Genomic DNA, 12,691 nt, shown 5'->3' on the forward strand with positions numbered 1-12,691 from the left:
TGCATCGGCTTGTAAAGATGTTTGCGGTAATTTCAGCCTCACGGCCCCATAAATCCCTTTCAGTAAACTGGAAGATGTTACATGATACGTTAGGTCGCCCTGCATAATGTTGATTGGAAACAAATGCCAGTTTTTCCTGTTTTTCTTCCGTCAACTATTGTTTTTGTTTCAGTTTACTTCGACACCTTCTGCCTGTTTACAAGAGAAACACCAACTAGATTATTAAAAAAAGGAAAGAGGTGCTTCGTCAGTTGCAGCAGCCGTGCGTTTAAAGTTGCTGCACAGAAAAGATCTATCAAGCATGAACTACGGTAATCACACTAAGAGCAGAGCACTGGCTACATATTACCCGCATGTGACGTGTTTTATGGTTAAGCTTTAAAACTATTAACAAGAAATCACAAACCAGGGATATTTAGCTGCTGGTGAACGTAAATCCTGGAACATCAGTAGAGCGACTCACCAACATCTGTTCATCAGAGTCATCTTCTTTTTCAGAGTATGATGCCATTAATGGTTTTATCTCATAAATCTCATCCAAACCCCTTCATTTGTCTCTCGCGGAAGCTCAGAAACCTAAGTAACCCTCTGTAGACGCAGCCAGAGCGGGGATAAAGTGTCTCCAGAGTGAAGGGAAGAGCTGTACTGTACGCTCTCACTGCACATGACACACCCAGATCAACCCAGAAGTATATAAAAAAAAAAACATCACGGCTCACTGGCTCCATCTAGCCACAGCGCCGGCACCACAGAACGTCACATGTTTGGTTTCCCCCAGGGGTCAAGTGTGCTGACTTCAGGCCAGTCAGTGAATTGTAAATCATTAGCTGCACATGTGAGCGAACTCCCCGAGCGAAGGGTGGCTCGCTCTGATCCCCCAGCGGGTCACTGGATGTGAGGGAAACTTTAGCCCTGACAAACAGACCACCAGAAGCAGCCTGGTGAGAGAACTGGGACGAGTTAGAGGAGAGCAGCTTATCCTTTACTCTTCTATGCAAACATACACTGCAAAAAGGAACTAAAAGTAAGTAGAATTTTCCTGAAATTAGTGTATTTTTCTTTGATTTGAGCAGCTAAATAAGACTATTTGCCAATGTGATGAGTATTTTTACTCCTAAAATAAGATAATTTGATATCCTGCACTTGAAATAAGACGGTGGAGATGGATTGTTCTTATTTTAAGTGCAAAAATCTTATTCCATTGGCAAATAGTCTTATTAACTGCTCAAATCAAGGAAAAATACATACATTTCAAGAAAATTTTACTTTGAGTTCCCTTTTTGCAGTGTAATAAACACGTCCAGTCTCTAAAAATAATTCTCAATAATTTACCACGCAATGGAGGGCGGCGAAGCAAAAATGAAACCACGCTATTAGCAATAATGACGTGCCCTTGAAATAAAAACAAAAATCAGTAAAATCTGAATAAAATTAAAACTTTGAAAGTGATTCCTTACAACACGATTAAAAAAAATACTTTAAACCTAAATCTGACAGGAGGTATGAATAATTTTGTAATTAACTCCATATATTTATATAACTTGGCCACATATTTAATATTTTCCTCAAGGTTCAAGAAGGTTTTGGAGCTATAGACATTTTTATTTTGTAGGAGCATATAGGGCTGGGCCTTTACCAAAGAATATCAGTAAATGTCAATAAAAAAGCTGCTTCAGTTCCTGTTTTGTTAAGATAATCGTTTAGAAGCCTTTAATTTGTCCACTGGCTTCAAATTATCCAGGGGTTTAACCACAGGTGGGTAGAGTGGTAAGAGTAGCACTACTTCAACATATTTTTACTCAGGTAAAAAGTAGTCAGCCAAAATATTACTCAAGAGTAAAAAAAAGTATTCAGTAAGAATGCTACTGAAGTACTGAGTAACTATGTAACTGCAGCCGTAACAAACTAATAACTGGTGATTTAATATTTAAAGATTATGCAATTGTGCAGACTAAAATATAAGATTATGTGCAAACTGTAGTATTTTAAAGACAAAAATTAAATATGCAGAGTAACATGATCACAAAACAACAATTTCATGCAGAAGAAACAGTTTTCTCAATCATCGTTTTCCAACATTAAACTTGAAAGCAACACTTACAGCAGCTAATGTATATATAGCATGTTAGAACAGTGCAAAGTACTTCCAATGACAATATCTACTGTTTACTGTACGTTCATTTGACCCCCAAATGGCTCAATAAGCTCATAAAAAAGCTTGTGTGTAAATAAGATGTTTCACTTTAACATAAACTCTGTGTTTTTGTCTCTGGGGTGCACATTTGGTTAAAACTATTTTCTTTATTCATGACGTTACTCACAGCAGGTAGAGCAGCTTTAGTCAAGAGTAGCGATACTTGAGTAATAATGTGACTCAAGTAAAAATTACAGGGCAGTAAAACTACTAAAAGTAAATTTTATTCAAAATGTAACTGAAGTAAATGTAACTGAGTAAATGTAACTAGTTACTACCAACCTCTGGTTTTAACTAATGACTAATTATACAAAGTCAGGGAAGAAAGGAAAACCAGCAGGATATTCAGACCCCTAAAGCTCCGTGTAAACCTACAGCGAACACAGACCGGGTGTGATCCGTTTCCGGACATTACGTCCCCCCCGTCCTCACCTTCTGTTTGAGCCCGTAGTTGACCTCCAGTTCCATGAGTAACACACTCTTGCGAACATTGAGCGTCTTCTGCAGCTCATCAAAGGTCGTATGGATGTCGTCTTCAATGGAGCTCTTCCGGTTGGTCAGCTGCTGGAGGATCTCCGACAGCGTCAGCAGGGCGGAGTCTATCTCCGGCAGCCTAGATGGATGAGGGGGCACTGTGCAGTGATTAGCCAAGAAAGAAAGGAAAGGAGGGATTCCTCCAAAATCCAGTGGAAACAGTGGAGCTGTCGCGTTCTACCTCTTCTTGACAGCGTTCAGCTGATCCTGTAGCGAGGCCTTGTGCTGCTCCACCACGTCTTTAAGAGGCACGGTCGGGTGCTCTCCATGTTCGCCACTGGTGCACTCCTGACACATGGCCGTCTCGCACGGAGGACAGTAAAACTCCATCACCTAAAACGCACAAAGTGTTCACACCAATTCACTCAGCCGCGTTCAGCACCCCAACTTTTATCAGTTTATCAGAACCGTTTATCAGAATCAGATTCCAGATTCTGAATGCAACCTCCCAATACACCACTTTTCAGATAATCTGGCAATGTATAAAGGGTGTTCCCCAGGGTTACACTGCAAAACCAGATCTAAAAATAAGCAAAATGTTCTTAAAATTTGTGTTTTTGTCCTAGATTTGAGCAGGTAAATAGGATTATTTGCCAATGGAATGAGTATTTTGACCCCTACTATAAGATAATTAGACATCCTGCACTTGAAATAAGATGATGGAGATGAGTTGTTCCTATTTTAAGTGCAAAAGTCTTATTCCATTGGCAGATCATCTTATTTACCCGCTCAAATCAAGGATACTCTCATTATAAGTACTCTCATTTTAAGAAAATACTCTTATTTTAAGAAAATATTACTCATTTTTAGTTCCGTTTTTGCAGTGTATATCCTGGGGCCAGTTCTGTTCACCATTTATATGAATGTCTAATATTGTTCATTCCTCCATTCTGCAGTTATTGATCTCTTTCAAAGAACACCCAGGAAGTAAATCCGTTTTATAGTGAATAAAAACATAATCTAACTCAAATACTGAAATTAAGCCAAAAAACACAAAGTAGACTAAAAGAGGCTGGTTGTGTTGGGAGCATCTCTTACACTTCCTCCATGGTTGGGGCAGGAGAGCAGCTGAGCCGTAGCCACGGCGGTGATGTTGTTGAGGGTGGCGGCCTCCTGGCTGCAGGTATCTGGCCTTCGCTGCAGCACGTCCATCAGGTTGGTGATGAAGAAGTTGTTCTGCAGCGCCGCCACCCCCCTCTCCGGGAGGATCGATGTCTGGCGGCACACAGGGCACGACAGGGTGAGGCTGTGGGCCGGGATGTAGTTCTGCAGGCACCTGGAGATGGATTTGATATAATACATTTGATTTTGTTCCAATTAATCATGGATTTGTTGAGCTTTTATTGGTCACTATGCATGATGTTGAAACATCAGAAAATCTAGGGAGATACAGTCCAGCTCAAAAGTTTTAAACCACATCAAATTCAATTACATTATAATCTGTTTTAGCAGGGCAACATGATAAAATCAGATTTTTTTTTTTTATATACATCTAAGCATTGCTGCACAGTTTAACATTATGTCACCAATCCAAATTGCCTGGTGTAAAACCCCTGAAAAAACTTAACGGTATTACCAGATTCTTCTGCTTTCTGAGTAGGAAAACAACTAAATAAACAAAAAACGAAGTGGAAAATTCTCCACTTTACTTAAAATAAATGAAAATGCCAAAATTATTATCACTACACAAACAAAAGGCTAAAAAAAAAAAAGTTAATGGGACAAATATATTGACAAATGTAACATGACAATCCAGAAACATTTAGACCAAAGAAGACAGTCATCCACCTTTTACAACATGTTATTCTGCTTATTCCTTATTCAAAGAAAAAAATGGAGATAAAATTCACAGAATTATGGGTGTTGTCCCACATGCCGTATCGCACCGTCTCCACTCACCTCTCACAGAAGGTGTGCAGGCAGGGCAGCACTTTGGGGTTCTCGTAGCGGTCCAGGCATATGCTGCAGATCAGGAACTGCTTGTCGATTTGGCGGACAACGGGACTGGGAATAGTGGAGCCCTCCGTGGCCATCCTAAAACTCTGAAACAGGAGCCCCGCTTCCTCTTATGCTGCACCCTGCAAAGTGACAAATCAAGCCAGTGGAGAACAGACAGTGAAGAAAGTGCAGAGAGTTCGATCAAACACAGAAGCAGCGTCATTGGGATTACCCCAAAAAATAAATACATTTGAGTGAGAATGATCCAAGTTTTCGGTTACAAGAAAAATTTCTTTTTGTGACACTGGATAGGTGTGACCCATACACCACACTGCAAAAACAGTACTTAAAATAAGTAAAATTTTCTTTAAATGAGTGCATTTGTCCTTGATTTGAGCAGGTAAATACGATGATTTGCCAATGGAATAAGATTTTTCCACTTAAAATAGGAACAATTCATCTCCATTAACTTATTTCAAGTGCAGGATGTCTAATTATCTTATTTTAGGGGCAAAGATACTCATTCCATTGGCAGATAACCTTATTTACTGGCTCAAATCAAGGACGAATAGACTAACTTTAAGAACATTTTACTTGTTTTAGATCCGTTATATGTGTGCAGGTTTTCCAAAGCTAGAGAGCCAGCTTGGTGTCACCGAAACACTTAAAACGCTCTTTCTGAAAGTATTATTACACTTTGTTTTTTAATTTTGTAGCTGTTTGCAGCACAGAGAGATTATTTAAATATACCATTTAACGTCACAACTGATATCAAAAAGAGAAGATAAAAAATTCAATGAGTTTTGAAGCAACCCATCCTCTAAAATCAAAGGGTCTGTAAGTGAATAAACCAAACTTTTTTAAAATTTGAATTAAAATAAGGCATTTTGTGAAGTTAAAAAACAAATTAATTAAACTCCCCTTGATTTCAAGAACTCCAACAAAACAGCTACTGACCAAATGAAAATGCTTCAGTTTTTGATGTACTTGAAAAGTGACGTCCTGCTACAATCCACCAAGCAACATAAAGGTTAAGAAGAAAAAAAAGACTCTGTTATGAGTCTCAATGCTTGTGTTGGGAAACACTTTATGTTTGTCAAGACAGGCTTTTTAGGCGATTAATATTTAAATGGGAAGTAAAGCACTCGCAGGAAATGGAAGCAGAGCCTGAAAGAGCATCGCTCACAATCTGTTGACCAGTTCTGCTCCGTTACTCTGCAGAGAAATCCTCCCTTTCATCTTTCTGTAACAAAATCTGGCAGCTAACTTAGAAAGTGTGTCACAGCTTTCATTGTCTCCTCACATTCAACACAAAAACAGATCGCCTCTGCTGCTGGAAAGAAAACCCTTGGGGGGCGATCTCTTTTCTTTTTTTTTGTCCTGAGTGCACGTCCTCGTCCCCCTTTTCGTCTTAATCTGATTCTTTTATACAGATTTTCCTCTCCAAGACCAGGCATATCATCCAAAAAAGCTAATGAGCTTTCAAAGTAGCAGAAATGTTATGCATTTAATATATTTGATGTTGCTAAAGCAGATCAAAAAGCTAGCATTTCAGCAGACAGAGAGATAAATATCCAAGTACAGCTTAAAGTTACAACATGATCAAATCTTTTAAATGGCAAAATGGGTGTCCTTACGTAAAAACTGTAGCAGGAGGATGATCTGAATGAAGACAACCCAAAGCTCAGATGAGATCCTTAACTCACCAGCTGCACAGAGCCGATCGTGCAGATGAACGGAGCATCAAATGCTGCTCTGATTAGTAAAACTCCTAAATCCCGCAGACAGCCACAACACAACAGCGAGTGCTGTGCTGACAGTGCACAAGGTCGCAGCAGCCGCACACAACGCTCCGCTCTTATATAATCAGAGCCGCTGCAGCTAAGCGGAATAATTCCTGCTTGATGTGGTCGCCGTCATCCACCAAGCAGAGAGAGCGAGAGAGAGAGGTACACATGAAGAACAGTGGAGGAGAGAGAGAGATATGCAGGGAATGGGACAACATCAAGGCTCCGGTACGAACGGCTGAGCAGATCAACAGGCGCTGTCCTCTGTCAGGCTCCGGGACGATAAAGTAAAGCATCAAATCACCGTAAACATACCTTCAAGTTATGTCCTAACCGGAGACGTCGCCTCCATCCGAACAAGGGGTGCCGGGATGTGAGAGAGCATCGCAGGCTTCTTTCGTGCTCTCATGGGTGTGTGCAGACAGGAGCGAAGTTGAGAAGCTTAGCCGGTGCCAGATTGCGTTTCAGTTTTACATCATCTTTTATCCCTCCCCGTTTTCCTCTTCTTCAACACTTCCTCTCCTCCCATCTCTTCTATTCCCAGCTCTCTCCCATCCATTCATCCATCCCACCCCCCTCCCCTCCCCTCACCCGGCCAGCAGAAAATGCTGCGTCACTCCAGGCCTGGCGCAACGAGAGCATGCAGCATTGGCTGACTGCACGTGAGCCGACAAGCAGACATACGTTAAACGGATGGGAGAGGGTTCCCACCATGGCCAGGAACATAAAGGTCTTCCTGGGTTGATGTGTGTGGGGGGTGGGGGTGTGTCTGGCTGCTGAGTCACAGCGCAAACAGAAACAGAGAAAGGAACATAAGGAAGGTCAGACAGTAAATACGCTTTGGAAGCAAAGACAGAACGCCATCAAAAAGGAAAAAGGGGCAGAGTTCAGGTCGGTCACGAGTGCTGACGTTCGTAAAGCTCCATACAATGAGTTCTTTAGGGTGTTGGAAAGAAGACGGATAGATTGTCACAACTCTGATTCAGGAAGAACACTGTGTGGCACGGTGGACCAGATCTTTATCCTCGGAGCTCCTGAGCAGGTCATGAGAGTTTGGTTGTCTGGACTTTTGAGTTTTGTTGGGGTTCTGATGATGCTGTTAAGGGCCAAAGCAAGAGCTGTGTCCACGTTCTTGTTACTCTTGATATTTTTGTTGGACTCCACCAGTGGTGGGAAGTAACAAAGTACAAGTACTTCGTTACTGTACTTAAGTACAATTTCCGTGTATCTGAACTTTACTTAAGTAGATTTAATAATGGATACTTTCTACTTTTACTCCACTACATTTAACAGTAAGTATCTGTACTTTCTACTTCACTACATTTCTATACAGCGTTTCGTTACTCGTTACATCCAAGACGCATTTCGGTTTTTTGATTTGTTTGTTAGTTTGAAAGTATCCAATGGCGAGAGCAGAATCAGTCTGCTGAACCAATCCAAAGCGGGAAATAACCATTAGGCCCTCCCTCAAGAAAAGCAGCAAAGTACGCAGGACCTGCAGAATCATTAACTCCCAGAATGGAGTCCAAGGATAGTCATCCTCCAGAAGACCTGCCCCACCCATGGCCTTATTTAAAAGATTTCTTTGAAATAACTGGGTCAAAAAACGCTTCCTGGAGATTCCAATGCCGCCTTTGCTTTCCCTAAAAGCATGAAATTCTATTTTTCAAAAATTCACCATCAAATTTGAAAAAACATATTGAGGTAAGTTAAGTTGCTAAACGCTATCGATGTTAAATTAATTTGTGTTAGTGAAGTTTTATGTAATCTTAGCAAGCTTTTTGTTGAACTCGACTGCAGTAAATAAATACGATTACTGTATATTGTTGTAAGCTAGCATGAACTTGCAAGTAACAGTGATTACTGCGGTCGTGATCACGTCTCCCGCCATGAATGTTACATATAAGTTGACGCTAAACTCCTTCACGTCCTGGTTATTAAATAAATGTTAGCGCCATTAAAATAATCTCCATGTAACAGTTACAGTTAAAACTAAATACGATAGGTACACTTAATGACATTATATAAGCCGTTAGGTATTATGGTTGGCAAGTACTTTTACTTTTAATACTTAAGTAGTTTTAAAAGCTTGTACTTTCTTACTTTTACTTAAAATAATAATGTGGTACTTTGACTTTTACTTGAGTACATTTTTGTCTGTGTATTTGTACTTTTACTTAAGTACATTGTTTGAGTACTTTCTCCACCACTGGACTCCACCTTGTCTTTACTCTTCTCTGTAGCGTTCGTGTCATGGAGATGAACGTGTTTGGTTTGGGAATCCCTCTTTGGTGCTGTTGGCATCTTCAAGGTCATGGCCTTCATTGTGCACTGGAGCTGCTCAAGTCAGCTCCAAATCTGAAGCATTGGTTTCCAGATGGAATATGGTAGACAGGTCTCTGCAGACCAGAAACCCGTCATTACCTCAAGTAAAAGTGGGAGTAAAACAGCACCGTTTCTAATGAGGTAAAGGAAGGCAGAGCTAATCTCTCAATATACTGGTCCAGCACCCTTTCTCTTCAGTCATAAGATGCAGATAAAGGCTGAAAACACAAGGTGGCCATCTCCAGCGTGTATTGGACGAAATGTGGGAAAGACCCTGGAGACGTCGCCCGTCCATCACAGGGCAACACGGAGACATACAGGACAAACCAAACTACACAAACCTCCACCTAAGAGCTATTTAGAGAGACCAATTAACCTAACAGGGATGTTTTTGGACAGTTGTTCCACCAAAAAAAATTGTCTTGTAAAAAAGGACATTTTTAACATTATAAAAAACAACCGTAAAACAAAACAGTGAGAAAAAACTCATGAAAAGGCCTTTTTTATGTATCGAGCTTAACGGAGTTGATGTTCCTATTCTCATTTGTACGTATCAAACATCCTACACATTAAAAAAAAATCTGGCAGAGCAGAATTTTGTTAAAAATCAAAATCATGAATTAAGATATTCAACTATTAAGATAGTTTGGTTACAAATACGCAAGAAAGTAACTACCGGAGGCAGGGCCGGTTTTAGGCACACATATGAGGAGAAAGGCAGGGAAAAGAACAAAACAAATATCCTTCACCTAAATTTTAACAACTACATAATTTTATGGATTTCCATTAAGCAAATTTATATCTCAAATTAAAGTAACCCTAATAACTAACAATAACTTTAAAAAAAAGAGATAAAAATGATCATAAACAATGACCAAAGTGAGGGGGATGGGGTGCCCCCTCTTGCCCCAGCGTACAACCGGCCCTGGTAGGAAGAGATTTTTAGCATATCTTCCATTTCTGTGGCTACTGAGGCGGAAATTTGTGAAGAAGGAAGAGCTTTGTCAGAAATTTCTGGTGTTATCGGACATTTTTCCAGCACATGTCGGTATATGTGGCAGCTCCACAGCTGTGTTCAGTGATCTCATCTCAGCCCTGTCCAAACACAGTGAGCTCACTCAGAGGAGTAACGCAGAAGAAAACTGCACCGAAAGCCTGGAAATGTGACGATGACGTCAGGGTAGAGACAGCAACAAGCAATGGGATTAAAAATTACTTAGACCAATCACTTTAAATTTTCTCATCAATTAAAAAAGGGAAAATACGCCATAATCCAAGAGCTGTAACCTATAAAATGTCCCAGAAAGGCAAGCCTTACATGCAAAAACTGTTTTGAGTGTTTTTCTATGAAATCTACAAGCAATACTTTACATTTGGAGGACAGCTGCTCTTCTCTAAAGCAAATCCGTCTGATCTGCTTCAGCTCTATGCTCCTTCATGTTTACTCAGATCAGCAGTTGTTGGCCATCCTTAAAAACAGAGCAAACTTAGAGGGGATCCTGCTTTCTCAGTCACTGCCCCTAAACTGTGGATTAAATGACCTTTATATATCAGCTAGACAAATGCACTTAAAGTTTTTAAATCCTCTCCTTAAAACATATTTTACTTGACTTTTAATTCAGTTTAAAGTGTTAACCTTTTTATTATTATTCATTTTTAGTACTTTTATTTCATGTCTTTTTACTTAATATTTGTGTACACCACTATGGTCTACTATGTTGTTTTGAAGCAATGTACAAATAAAGTCGGGTTGGATCTTTGGCAGGTAGAAACGGTATTTGCATTTTGATCATGCAAATATACACACCAGCGTCCCCGCAGCACACAGCTTCTGTCAAAACACATTCAACATTCAATATTTCCAGAACTATATGAAAAATAAATATCTGTAGATGTCAAGGTTTTCTGATCAATACTGCTCTTTTTTAATCCCAGTCCAATACAAATAAACAATACAAATACTATCAGCTGTAGTGGCGCACACTGTGCACATTTCTTTTCTTCAGCAGTATATATATATATATATATATATATATATATATATATATATATATATATATATATATATATATATATATATATATATATATATATATATATATATATATATATATATATATATTTATATTTATATATATATATATATATATATATATATATACAAGATTGATTTTACGAGCAGAGGTCACAATAAACAACGGGTGTAGGTGAGCAATTTAGAGAAAACACACCAAACAGCTCAATAAAACAGGAGCTTCTTATTTAAACAAGTCAACATATGATGGTAAACATTTGTTAGCTTTTTTACTTTTATTACTGATTAGCACCGTTGTTGTTGCCAAGTGGAACAGCAGTTTGCTCCTCCGTGGATCCCTAACCCTCCATCTGATCTACGTGATTTCGTTGTATGTACCTTGTATGTATAATGACAAATAAAACACTTTATCCTTCATCCAAGTCTCTGCATGGAGTCTTCTTCTAAATGTTCGCTAAAGACATGACCGTCTATCCAAAAAAGGCCAAGTGGAGGACCAGCATGGTTCTCCACCTTACAATTACATTTTAAAGTCATCTGCCAAATCTAACAAACGTCTGTTGATGCGTTTACGTATGAAACGTCGGTTTGAATAAAGATTCATTTCTACTTTCAAAGTGCCAAAATACAAGTCTGGGTCACTATTCTCGGTCCGGCATCCAATAACATCAGTCAGACATTGGGTCGTAGACCAATAACGGATCAGGCCCCATCTCTAATTTGTTCAGCTGTTGTCCATTTTGTTTTTGCTTTAATTTTACCAAACAATCAAATACCCAGGGTACTCTGAAGCTAGATACTCGACAAAAGTGTAAAAGCACCCAATGAGTTAGATATTTACTCCTCATTAGTGGAAAAACACCTGTCTTTTGCAGATTACTCAAAGACTGCTGGTTAGAATCCCATGTAGGCCAAGGGAAAAAGGACCTGACATAATCTTTCAGTTACATAAAGTAAAAGACACAAAATTACCAAACAAAAAACTGTAACAGCTTGGAGGCACCCACATGTTTGAACTAAAAGTGCATAAATATGCAGCTTAACCTGATTAATCTGTTTCACTCTTATCCACATTACGAACCACGAAGCCTTCAAAGACGAGCACAAACAAGAAGGCCGTTCCACTCACCGACACGCAAACCGCTTCATTTTGATTACATCTCCCAGTTTTTGGATGACGGTTCAGGTCTCTCTGCTGGTCTCTCGCAGCTCTTTCCAGAGCACTGACCTCAGCTGTTTCTACCATCTCTCTCTTTATTTCCAAACACACAACCCACTGTGTTACACTCCACAACAACAGCACCTCTGCCCAGTCAGACTGAGGGACTGATTTAGAAAAAAAGTGCTCCCCCATTCTGTTTTTGGCAGCTATTAAAGCACCGACAGTGTCCCAGCAATTGGTCTTCACCGGCCCATCACCTACTGATTTATGTTCTACTAACCCCTTTATATATATATATATATATATATATATATATATATATATATATATATATATATATAGCGATTTGTAAAAAATACAGAGGGGGGGATCATTTCAAAAGTTTTATTATGAATAAAAGTTTTATTAATAATGGTTAGCTAGCAGGTGCTCTTTCTATTATATATATATATATATATATATATATATATATATATATATATATATATATATATATATATATATATATATATAGCGATTTGTAAAAAATACAGAGGGGGGGATCATTTCAAAAGTTTATTATGAATAAAAGTTTTATTAATAATGGTTAGCTAGCAGGTGCTCTTTCTATTATATATATATATATATATATATATATATATATATATATATATATATATATATATATATATATATATATATATATATATATAGCGATTTGTAAAAAATACAGAGGG

The 12,691-nt window shown here is 38.9% G+C and overlaps 1 protein-coding gene across 6 annotated transcripts in view; it reads right to left on the minus strand.

The window, feature by feature from the left end:
* The window catches only part of trim2a (tripartite motif containing 2a), a 34,158-nt gene that overhangs the window by 8,406 nt on the left and 13,061 nt on the right, over positions 1–12,691 (minus strand). For 3 of the 6 annotated variants that reach the window (XM_012873893.3, XM_021322231.2, XM_012873896.3), the window contains 4 exons: positions 4,628–4,806; positions 3,767–4,004; positions 2,910–3,061; positions 2,627–2,807 (listed from right to left, as the gene is read on the minus strand). In XM_012873893.3, the coding sequence (XP_012729347.2) occupies positions 2,627–2,807; positions 2,910–3,061; positions 3,767–4,004; positions 4,628–4,761 (705 nt within the window). In that variant the 5' untranslated portion in view covers positions 4,762–4,806. Of the gene's footprint in view, positions 1–2,626; positions 2,808–2,909; positions 3,062–3,766; positions 4,005–4,627; positions 4,807–6,303; positions 6,373–6,768; positions 7,014–11,942; positions 12,028–12,691 lie in introns of those variants that run through there. The other 3 variants (XM_036137463.1, XM_036137462.1, XM_021322232.2) reach the window with 3 other exon arrangements.

Source organism: Fundulus heteroclitus, chromosome 5, assembly GCF_011125445.2.
Source record: "Fundulus heteroclitus isolate FHET01 chromosome 5, MU-UCD_Fhet_4.1, whole genome shotgun sequence".
Classification (NCBI taxonomy): Eukaryota; Metazoa; Chordata; class Actinopteri; order Cyprinodontiformes; family Fundulidae; genus Fundulus; species Fundulus heteroclitus.